General features: G+C 40.5%; 1 protein-coding gene across 1 annotated transcript in view; it reads left to right on the forward strand.

Moving 5' to 3' along the window:
• Positions 1 to 753: 753 nt before the first annotated feature.
• The window catches only part of LOC308304664 (melatonin receptor type 1B-B-like), a gene marked incomplete at both ends in the record, with an annotated part of 51,400 nt that continues 39,323 nt past the window's right edge, over positions 754 to 12,830 (forward strand). Inside the window, one exon of the mRNA XM_080749288.1 lies at positions 754 to 952. Within this exon, the coding sequence (XP_080605414.1) occupies positions 754 to 952 (199 nt within the window). The remainder of the gene's footprint in view (positions 953 to 12,830) is intronic.

The following is a 12,830-nucleotide window of genomic DNA, read 5'->3' on the forward strand; positions in this document are numbered from 1 at the left end:
TTGAATGTGAGAGCCGACGGGAGACAAGAGCAGCTCCTACCGCTGTGTGAGTGAGACAGACTGACCCGCAGGTGGAATCTCCGAGGACTTTATGTTCAGTGTGCCAAAGCGCGACGCACGCACGGAGTTTCCCTGCTTCTTCGCTATGTTTTCCAGGTTTGGCGAAATGTCAAACAAGTTAGGAGCAGCCCAGGGGGCGATATGATAGTCTGCTTGCCAGGTTAACCGATATTAACATTTTAAGTGTTCAAAAAGCCAACAAAACTGAGACGCTCGGAGTGGACGAACAGCGGACCCATCGCATCGACTGTCGACAACGTGCGCATCAAGACCGCAGGTGTTATCACCGCGCAACCACTGATTTCTCGATTTCTCGGAGCTAGAGGACGGTTAGGCTATATGGACTAAATATTTAGAGAATCATTTATTCTCTTAAAAGAGCTTCACCAACGTAATATTTAGCCTTTCGTCACGAAAAGTAGCCTGCACTGTGCACTGGCCATGCGCTCCCGCTTTTGGTCATATCATGGCATTTGGATGATATGGATGATTTAGGGAGTTAGATTAGGCAGGCTACGAGTTTAATTAAATAGAATATTAAATATTAACCATCACTAAATATTAACACTATAGTGCATTGATGTGCGCCAGGGAAGCAGCAGCACTGGGGTGTCCTATGTTGGAGTTAGAAAACACTGTTACCGGCGGTCTTTCTGGGACCTAAACGTAGCCTACTGTTGGGTTTGGCCAGTAATGCCTGACACATTTCCACTCCTGAAGAACGGGACTGAGCCACACAGGCTAGGGGAGCAGCTGACAGAGGGGAACCAGCGGCCTGCCTGGGTCATAGCTGTCCTGGCTAGTGTGCTTATCTTCACCACGGTGGTGGACGTGCTCGGCAACCTGCTGGTCATCGGCTCTGTGTTAAGGAACCGAAAGCTGAGGAACTCAGGTAAGAACTGATTATGGTAACCCAGGGGTTCTCAAACTTCTTTGGCCCAGGTAGGTAGGCTACCTCTTGGAGGGGAGAATTTCTTCCTTTCATCCTTGCACAACACCCATAAGAATTTACAAATGTGTACATTTAGATGCCATATTGGAACTATTTGTATTAAAACGTTTCAATCAAATCAATTCAGACCCATTTCAGTCATCATAAACAGAAACCACTATTATGAATCATGTGTTTGATATCAATGTGTTATGTGTTACAGGCTATAATATATTCTGAAATTGTCCAACTCTTAATTTCCGATTACAAATTCAACCAGATACAGTATATGCAGGCTTTTTCACCAAAAGTCAACTAATTGTCAGGTAAAAAAAATCACATATCTAAATCGAATAAAATTGCTATAATATCAATATAGGCTTACTATAATAAATATCTAATAAATCTATAATATGATGTTGTTAGGTTTTCAATTAAGTGAGTACCAGGACTCACTGGTGGTCATTTGAATGAGTCCCACTAATTTAGATGTTGGCCTATTTGACAGTGTAGCATAATTTCCTTGATGCATATAACATTAACGATCATCAACGAGTGTCAGCTGGACACAGACAAACACACCTGCCCTCTGCAGTGCACTACTTTGAAAGTGAATGGAGCCTGTCTCATTTCTCTCCAAAGCCCTTGAATATGATAGAATATGATTCAGCATTACTGTGATTATTAGGGGTGTGTATCCATCCCTTACATGGCGATTCGATACGTATCCGATACATGGGCTCCGATTCGATTCAGAGACGATACATCTTACATACAGAACGATTCGATACGATTCGATACGGTGCAATTTCGATACGATTTCGATACGATTTCGATTTTGTGGAATTGTATGCGATTCGATTGGATTCGATACGATTCGATGCGATACGGTGTGATCTGATACATACGTTTAATGAAACATTAATTTTCCATTCAATTAAGAAGCTATAATCTATAAAGTAGCATTGCTGACCTTCAAATAATGAATATCTCATAAAAGACCAAGGAATAATAGAAAATTGTAAAGAAAGATCGATGACGTAAGCAATTTACCCCGAGTGAGAGGACATTATGCTCTGATAATGTCCTGTGTTAGGGTGTTATCGGACGAGGCGAAGCCTACACAAATGTGTACATTTAGATGCCATATTGGAACTATTTGTATTAAAACGTTTCAATCAAATCAATTCAGACCCATTTCAGTCATCATAAACAGAAACCACTATTATGAATCATGTGTTTGATATCAATGTGTTATGTGTTACAGGCTATAATATATTCTGAAATTGTCCAACTCTTAATTTCCGATTACAAATTCAACCAGATACAGTATATGCAGGCTTTTTCACCAAAAGTCAACTAATTGTCAGGTAAAAAAAATCACATATCTAAATCGAATAAAATTGCTATAATATCAATATAGGCTTACTATAATAAATATCTAATAAATCTATAATATGATGTTGTTAGGTTTTCAATTAAGTGAGTACCAGGACTCACTGGTGGTCATTTGAATGAGTCCCACTAATTTAGATGTTGGCCTATTTGACAGTGTAGCATAATTTCCTTGATGCATATAACATTAACGATCATCAACGAGTGTCAGCTGGACACAGACAAACACACCTGCCCTCTGCAGTGCACTACTTTGAAAGTGAATGGAGCCTGTCTCATTTCTCTCCAAAGCCCTTGAATATGATAGAATATGATTCAGCATTACTGTGATTATTAGGGGTGTGTATCCATCCCTTACATGGCGATTCGATACGTATCCGATACATGGGCTCCGATTCGATTCAGAGACGATACATCTTACATACAGAACGATTCGATACGATTCGATACGGTGCAATTTCGATACGATTTCGATACGATTTCGATTTTGTGGAATTGTATGCGATTCGATTGGATTCGATACGATTCGATGCGATACGGTGTGATCTGATACATACGTTTAATGAAACATTAATTTTCCATTCAATTAAGAAGCTATAATCTATAAAGTAGCATTGCTGACCTTCAAATAATGAATATCTCATAAAAGACCAAGGAATAATAGAAAATTGTAAAGAAAGATCGATGACGTAAGCAATTTACCCCGAGTGAGAGGACATTATGCTCTGATAATGTCCTGTGTTAGGGTGTTATCGGACGAGGCGAAGCCGAGTCCGATAACACCCTAACACAGGACATTATCAGAGCATAATGTCCGACCCCGAGTGGTAAATAGCTTTTCTACCACTTTTTCCCTTATACATGAAAGAAAACACATAGTTGTAACTTGCAAGGATCTTAAGTTACAATCATTATTGCCTATAAAACTTCCGCGAGACAGCAGATAGTTCCACCAACAACATCTTCTACTCACCAACAGATGGCGCCAACTCCATACTAATCCATGCGTCTAGCTTACAGCTAAGCTAACGTCAGTTAAAAGCACCGTTCCGGCCGTAAATAGAGGCTGTTCGCTTCCAGAAAGGCATAGGTTCAGAGAAAAGGGGCTTTAAAGTTGGCGGATTGCATTGGATCCAAATAAATCGGCGACGATAGTACGCACGTTAGTAAACATAGGACCGCTGCGACCTTCATTTGTTGGTTGGGGGAAAGGTGTTCCGACTACCTCCTGAAGTCCCCGGATGTACACTGAGGCGCATTGATCTCCTCACACAACTTTGCGGCAGTTGTCCTCTCATAACCTCCGGAATTTAGCCAATCAGAATCCAGTATTTGAACACGTGACTCGAAAAAGTGGTAGAAAAATCATTTTAGTATCATGTCATTGTTGTGTTCATTCTAAATAGACACAGACATGTAGATACAAAAAATTATTAATGTAAACTACAAAGCCTACTGACATGGTTTGAAAATCTGTCTCACACACCCATTTCAAAGAGCTTCACTTTAGCAGTTACAGTTGGTCAGGTGGAGAAATATAAAACAAACACACAAAAGGCCTGGCCCTTCAGGCTTCAGTACAGTGCAATAATTGTACTTTGCAAAGCTGCTATAATAACACTGAAACACTAAAATATTACATCCTCACCAATGCCACAGATCAGATCAATCCTCAGCAATGCCACAGATCAGATCACCAAATAAAACTAGTAAAAGAGCCTGCTGTTATTCAGTCAATAAGATCATTTAAAAACGATCCACTTTACAACAGTAACAACAGCAGTATAAAGTAAGTGCAACATTTGAAGTCTGGCACACATCATGTCTTCTTGTTATCTTATGGCTCTACTGCAGTAGTTCTAAAAAGAAATCAATGTCAAGGACCCCCAGTTTGACATAGATCAGGCTCTTGTCTTAAGTTTAAATGGAACCAAATGGACCCATTAGTGTCCATTTGGTTCCATTTGTACACTCCCCTGAGTTACACATACCCAAGGGTCCATTTGGTTCCTATCATTTTGTCGAGGACCCCCTAGAACTCCCTCAAGGACCCTTGGGGGTCCCTGGACCCCACTTTGAAAACCAATACTCGCCCTTTGCAATAAAAGCTGATGCTGTGATTATTACCTTTGCTGTCGAAGTGCAGGGACTTCTGATGGTTCCACTGGGAAAAGTGTTATCCAATCCATTACTGTCGCATTCTTATAAAATCCAAACTTGCGTTTCTCCACTGGAATAATGAATCCATAGTGATGGAACTCAACTACCACGTTGTTGGTTTGTTTACAAGTCGCTGTGTGTCGCACATGCGAGCGTCATACACGCTGCATCGGAAGTAGCAGATCTATAAGTTTACAACCCATCCACATGCAACACCCTGTGGGCTTGTAGATCTGCGGCTTCCCGCAGGACAGTGACTGCAGTACGTAGAAACCCAGCTCTATTTGGAGGACAGAGCAGCAGGCAGCTTTTTCTTTTTTTTCTTTCCGTTGCACTGCAGCACTGACTGTGCTAGCAGAGCGCTCACTTTTGAAGTAATGATTTGTAACAGTAAACGATGAGTAAGTAAGTTCAGAATTTCACAGCAGGTTAATTATTTAATGCTAAAATCCGATTAATCCGATTAATTACTTTAGGACCGATACATCGACCGATACGGCCGCGATTTGGACCGATCCGGGTAAACGCGCATCGATGCGGCCGTATCGCTAGTGTTGAAACCGATAATCGATTCATATCGATTTTTTCCCGCACCCTTAGTGATTATGGTAAGCTCACTTTTCATATCACACACACCATGCAGTAAGAACTCCTGTTACCCCCCAAAAATAAGAATAAAACAATTACATTTCTTAAATTAGAAAACAAATGTTTAAGAAGTATCTACAAGCTTGTTGTTAGCTTGTAGATCTGCTGTTTTCACTAGTTTGGGTCCTGGGCAAATCTATTTTCTCTTTTGGGTCTTGAGCTAAAACGTTTGGGAACCACTGGCCTAAACTGTCCTGTCTGACTCCTGTCATTCATTCAATCTTCATCTCAGGGAGACCCATCATGTCCTGTGATTGAAATGTGATGTGATGTTTAACAAGCCACATATTATGCCACAAAAGTAAACATACAAATTGTATGTTGAAGTTGTTGGACATAAATCCTTAGTTTATCAAAGCAGTTGTTGTAGAAAAACTGTAGGCTATTAGGTAAAGCCTACAATTAAAGCTACAGTATATAGAATAAAGAAATGTGTTAACAGAGCTGTAACATTGCAACCAAAGAAGCTATTGGTAGGCTAGATCTAGCCTAGGATCAAAGAGCTGTACAGAGGAGCAGTCTGTACTAAAAAAAGGGTTTCCATTATATCTACAACTGTGTGTAAGCCCTTGGCAGCTACATCTTGTCATGTCTTTTATTTTTCGTGTTTTCTTTTTATCCTGGTATACAGCAAGAAAATGCTGTTCCACCCCAGATGTTAGATTCAACGGATATAAACAGATAGGTAACTCAGTGGCTAAATGAAAAATTAGAACATTGTAAACATTTATTGATTATTAGAAATGGAGATATAGTCTACGTATAAAGGTGGACAAGTGAATGATTGTCATGCCAGAGCCATGAGCAATGTTTTGTGGCAAGTTTGAAGACAATTGGACTGCTTTGCTATGAGTTTGAAGTCCGCACACATACTGGGGACTGGCTTCAATTATTGTAGAGAAGATATATTATTATTACAGTACATGTGGGAAACCAGTACAAATAAGAAAAACAGAGCTCGGAGCGCCCGTTTTCACCCGCGGCCCGGGGGAGTCGCCGCGCCATAAGGGAAGGAACGAGGCCTCACAACAGCTCACAAATCATAATGCTGTGCTGTACACTGTACTTCACCTAGCAGATGTTTGCGGCAAGAATGATTTAAAAATCTTTTGGGGTGTTTTGTAATCTGTGGGAAGTGTCTCTGATGTCTTGGTACAGTTGACAGGTAGTTAAAAATTGCAGCTTAGTTTCCACCAGTGGATTGCACAGTCGGTCTTCTCATGGAAACCAGGTGTACCAGTGGTGGCCTCTCTCATGGGGAAACTGTGCTCACAGAGTCTGTACTACACAGGTATTACTCATTCTGCTACTGCGTATTCTCTGTTTAGGGCCAAATAGCATTCCAATTTGGTCATGTTTTTTGATTGATTCTGTGTTTTGTAATTTGGTTTAATGTTGTAGGGTTTCTGGCTGTACTTTTGTTTTGTTTGAGTCACAGATCTAGCTGGCTGAGGCGGTGGCTCTTGATCCTTTCTCATATTTTGATAATTAGCTATAACAGTAAGCCTATCACAAAATAGTTTTAGCAGGGAATGCATTTGCAAAACTGCACGCAGAGTCTCAATTTGACATTTGTCCCACTTTGTAAAGTGGCCCCACAGGCCTCTAACCAAATTGTATTCAATAATGGCATCTAATATTTTGAGCCATTTTCCTTGGAGTTGTCCAACTTGGGCTTCATTCTAATGGCATGCTTTACTCAAGACATTCACAGCTTTGTTCAAGTTTTCTGTGGTGTTGATGAGGTAATTGTAGTATTTTTTAAATTATGTTCAAGGGCAGTCATATAATCCTACGTATAAATGAGGAGATCATGTCTATCTGTCCTATGCCCGGTTCTCCTCAGTGGCTGGAGCAATTCATCTGAATTCGCACATGGGCATTGACTATTAGCATACCGTTATGCACCTAACCGCAACGCCTGTTTGTCACTTTCCCAAATTGTACGCTGTTTATTAGCGTTTTGTGTACACACCAGAGATTCTATTGTCATGGTTACTGCCATCCCCCCCTCCCCCCCCAAGCTATGGGACAATCATCTGCAGCCGTGTGGACCTGAACTGTGTGTATGTGTGTATGTATGTATGTATGTATGTATGTATGTGTGTAATGTACTGTATCTATGTATGTATGTATGTCTGTCTGTATGTACAGTATGTACAGTATGTACAGTATGTATGTATGTACAATATGTACAGTATGTATGTATGTGTGTACATACATACATACACATATGTATGCTACATTCAAGCTGTTTATTAGCATTTTTTTACGACTGGTTACTTGGCCTGTGGCGTGGCACACATAGACTAAGCTGTGTGTGTGTGTGTGTGTGTGTGTGTGTGTGTGTGTGTGTGTGTGTGTGTGTGTGTGTGTGTGTGTGTGTGTGTGTGTGTGTGTGTGTGTGTAGGACGAGCGTGCTTGTGTTGGAAATGTTGCAGAACAAAGTTACTTTCCATTCCTGATAAACTGTACAGCACAAAAACTCTGCACTAGCCATGCTTAACATGTTGTCTCTCATGACTGTCATGGGTCTCCCTCAACCTTATCCCGCTTCCTCCCTATTTGCCCCTTACATGTTACATCTACATAAACATTCATATTTCAAGTGCTTACCCCAGGGCCATATTTAATAAAAAACATTTTAATCTGATCGTTGCCATTTTCTAAAAAGGTTTGAATTAGGGATGTCAGCGGTTAACCGGTTAACCGGTTAGCCGACCGTTAAGAAATAACCGGTCATGCTTAACGGTTTCACGGTTAATTTTCATAATAATATGATCGCATTTTCCTGGGCCTGCATAGTGTTTTTGGCTATGGAGATGTGATTTTGTCAAACAGACTCTGGGAGGCGCAAGAGAGTAAGTAGTCTTACATCATGTCCAATCGAACAGTGAATGAGAGACAGCTGTTTTAGTGTTACGCAGTGGGGTCTGTGCCAAACAGTGTGGTCCGGGGAGGATCAGACAACGAGCGTCGGAATACACAAAACAGAACACGTAGCCAACAGAGGTATTTCGGTCTGGGAGCATTTCAAAAGGAAAGGAGTGTAGACGACAGTATCTTTCTCAAATACAGCAGCGACATGAGGCAACAGCGATGCTCAATCACAAGCCGTGAGTCGCAGAACGTGACGCGTTGTGAGCTTGTAGATCTGCCATTTTCATCTCGGAAGAGTTTTCTCTGCAGCGCGAGTCAACAGACTCGTACACAACAGAACTCGTCGTCATGTTAATGGTTCTCAATAAAAATGCTCAGCCTAGGCTAGAGCTTGTTTGTTTGAAAGGCAGAATAGGCACCGCCGCCGACCACTTGTTGAAACGCGCAGGCGATGCTTGTTTATTGATGATTAAGCCTAGAACAATTTATTTTTATTGTTAAATCCGTCTTTTTTGTTTGTCTTTCAAAGGAGCATAACTAAATGTCTACCATTCGTCTACCAACATTAATTCTGTGTACTTATATATACAATTTTGGGTTAAAAAAATAATAAAAAAAAAATATATATAAAAAAGAATTATAATTAAAAACCGTTAATTAACCGGTTAATGCTGACGGCTAACCGGTTACTGGATAAACCGTTAGTGACATCCCTAGTTTGAATGTAACCGAGTGCAGTACACCTCCCAACTGATGGGGTTGCATATTTTAAAGCATATTGAGAAAGGCCCATTCCCACTGGGCCAGATAACGGATAAAAAAAATCTCTTTCTCCAGATATTTTTCCATTCATGTGGATGGTAGATACAGATAAAAAAAAATATCTATCACAGATAAAAAAAAATCTGTTATCTGTTATCTGGCCCAGTGGGAATGGGCCTTTAGGGTTAGGATCAAATTAAAATGCTTTTTATTAAACAATACGGAAGATACGTACTTCTGCGGGCCCATACAATATTGTAACATCCGTGGCCCTGGGGTAAGCACTTTATATTTGAAATATGAACGTTTATGTACTGTAGACGCAAGAGGCAAATAGGGAGGAAGTGTGATAAACCAGGTTGACGGAGACCCATGCATAACTGTCATGACAGTTTCAGGGCTATATTACTTTGGGTGCTCATATCTTCGAATGGGTATGGACTAGTAGAAATAATTCAATTTAGACTTTGGTGCTGGAGGTAATCTATATTTTTGTGCTGTAGTCTCTCTTTCTCTCTCTCTCAGTCTCCACTTCTTGCGTTCAATAATGCTATTCATATGGAAAGATTTAACACTTGTGACTTGGAATACTAACAGAAGCTATATTTGTTTAACATCCGCAGGGAATTCCATTGGAAATGCATATATTGGTCTACTGCTATTTCAATGGCATGGGTGCGAATGTGTGACATTCACACTTCTTCATGTATAATTCTTCATGTATAATTATTGTCTGTATTCGTTTCATCAAGTCTGGTGTGGACGTACTATAGGGATGCGTAGCCTACTAAAGATAAATGTTCTCAGAGAAGTGGTAGTGACCAATTGGTCCTTTCTGACCTAGCAGAATACAGACTGATTGCGGTGATATACTGTATGTTATACCAGGAACCCCTATAACCTAACCCTGTTTTTATGAACTTTGGACAGTGAAAACATAAATGGTTTTAACATACAAAGTAGATTGGCCTGTCAGGTTACTTGCCGATCAAAGAAGCTTTTCAGTCAACATATTGTATAGACTTGAAAGGTAGCGTATTGTAACAAGCCTTGTCTCAAGTACAGAAATACTTGTACATAAAGCCCACTACAGCATTTCTACTGTGATCACAAATAAAGGAGAACAATGCGTAACAGAAAATAGTAATCTTTATTGACACGCTAGTTAATTCACAGTCTTGATTACGACAAACAATATATTTTTACTTTTAATTCTGATGTCACACATCATTCATTAGAATTGCCATAGAAAGTTCACAATATACAGAGGCCCTACTCTTTGGAAATCTGTTGATCCTGTTCAAGAGCATCCCCAGGGGTCTGAGCTTTGGCACTGATCTAGCTTCAGTTAGTTATTTGTGAGCAACAAGGCAGTCCAGCACAGTGAGGTGTCTCCACACCACAGGCAGCAGACTCCTCGCATCAGGCTGGAAGGCAGATAAGGCACATTTTTTGCCACCCACAGCGCTAAACAGAATAATGGTAAATGGTGCATTTATATGGTGCCTTTATCCAAGGCAATGATTGTGCATTACATTGACCCATTGCTCATCGGGAGCAATTAGGGGTTCAGAGTCTTGCTCAAGGACACTTCGACACTGTACTGGGAACATTCCGTCTCCCAAGCTGCCACTCTACCTCTGAGCCCCTGCTGCCTCTGCCTCACTGCAGCATAGCTGACCAGCTCACTATTCATTATTATCACTACACAGATTGTTTCGGACAGATTGGTCGGACCAATGGGAGGTCGAACCAATGCCATGTTACCGGAAAGACCTGGATTATTTGGTTGAATTTAAAAGCTAAGGGTGGCAATTGCCATACCATTGAACCCCAAATGACACCCCTGTGTTGAATGCTTGATAAATACACATGGACTGGATGTATCAGTAGGGATATATGGCTATGATTTCATGTTGTCTTATTTGGTAGATGTGGTCAAACGCAATACGAGTTGTGCCTCAGTCACGACACCCATTAGTGGTTCTAAAATCCACATGAAGCTACCGCCTAGTGTGGCTTATTGCTTCAATATAGCAACAACTGAGAAACCACCAGCTATTGTGGCTTATTGCTCTAATATAGCCACAACTAAGAAGCTCTTCTGACGATGACACTGTTGATCACTCTATTCTGATTGACAAATTAAAAGCTATCGGTCTTGACAGCACAGCAGTGAGATGGATGCACTCTTACTTGGTGGTGGGGAGGGAACAGATGGTGGAAGTCAACGGAACCCTGTCGTAACAAAAATATTGTTTTGCTAAACTTTCTCCCATGGTGGTGTTATAACATGCGGTTTGGGGGGGGGGGGAATGGAGTGGAGATCAATCCTTGGCCTACTGGGAGTGTAGATGCAAAGTTTCCCGCCGATCGGTCCAGCTGTGCTTGTAGTATATTGTGCAAAACGGGCCCCTCCCGCAAACATAGAAAGCCAATTGTAGTCAAACGGAATGGAATCCGAAAAAAAGTGGAAATGGGTGTGGCTTATTTTGGAAGTTGCATAATGAAGGAATTTGATTGTGTGACCTACGGTTCAAGAGTTATAGGCCAAAATGTGGATATGCCTGTTTTAGCGCCACCATGAGGCCGATTTGAAAAACGTAGGGTGGCATTTCTTACTTGGCCTAGTGGGAATGGGCGTGCAAAGTTTCACGGCAATCAGCTATAGAAGCCAATCTCAGCTATTAGCCAATCAGGATGGAATATGAAAAATCTGACATCTGTGTTGATCACATGACTATGGAGATAATGTGTAGGAGTAGGCTAATATAAAAAAATGTGCTTTGCTAAAATCTCCCTCCTGGTGGTGCTATAACAGGCCAATGTAGGCAGAGGTTCTGATCGGTGCCGGAGATTAGCTGCTCACAGACAGACGGACGGGCAGTCAGACGGACTGACTGATGGACGGACAGACACAGAAAGGGTCGAAAACATAGTCTTGGCCTTCGGCCTGGCGGAAACAAAATACTGAGTTTTTAAAGTTATTTATGGTTTATGATTTATGGAAGCTAGTGTCTAAAGTGTCTGATTAATTTACAAAAAACGTCAGAGGGGTGGAAATGTGAATAAAACACCACATGAAACCACCGCCTAGTGTGGCTTATTGCTTTAATATAGCAACAACTGAGAAACCACCAGCTATTGAGGCTTATTGCTCTAATATAGCCACAACTGAGAAGCTGTTCTGATGATGACACTATATTGACCACAGATTTAGTTTTCACACATTGTCTTTCATACTGTATGTAGGGCTCTCTCAAATAATTGCGATTAACAATTTAATTGTGTTTTTGACGTTGACAATTACATTACTGTTTGTCATTTAGGCTTTGAAGTTGCACATGGTAGAGATATGACACATAACATAAAAATACAAAGAAACTACTGATATATTTGACTACTTCATACTTAAAAAAGAACATTGATTGTGGAAATAGCTGATCTACCGGTACTGTACAAGGTTGTAGATCTGCTATTTCCACTATTTTTTACTCCACAGATCTCCACAGTTGGTTTTAAGTGCTGCAATGCTTCCTAGTGCAGTGGCTACCTGACAAATGTCCATGAAGAATGCCCTCCAGTGTTCATTTTGAGAGCGCATTTTAATGTAGTCTTTTGAATACATTTGTATTTAGTTTTATTCATAGTTTAGTCATCTGAAATGTTTTAGTTTTAGTTTAGTTTTAGTCAACTAAATATCATGTGATTTTATAACAATGTATTTTGTGGTCCTTGGTGGTGTCGTAATGCCAGATTTTGCACTTGGTTGCATGCTGAAAATAGCCTAAATTGACAATATATTAAGACTTAATATAATTGTGCTGGGTACATAAATAAAAGCTAGACTAAAATGTTAGGGAGGGACTAGTAGAGAAGAGATACAGTTTATGTTTGGTTGTGCTCGGGTGGTGCACTCTGTTTTAGTTATCATAGCTTAGTTTTTAGGTAAAAAAGGTAGTCGTGTATATATATATATATATATATATATATG

Source organism: Nannobrachium achirus, assembly GCF_963921795.1.
Source record: "Nannobrachium achirus genome assembly, chromosome: 19".
NCBI lineage: Eukaryota > Metazoa > Chordata > Actinopteri > Myctophiformes > Myctophidae > Nannobrachium > Nannobrachium achirus.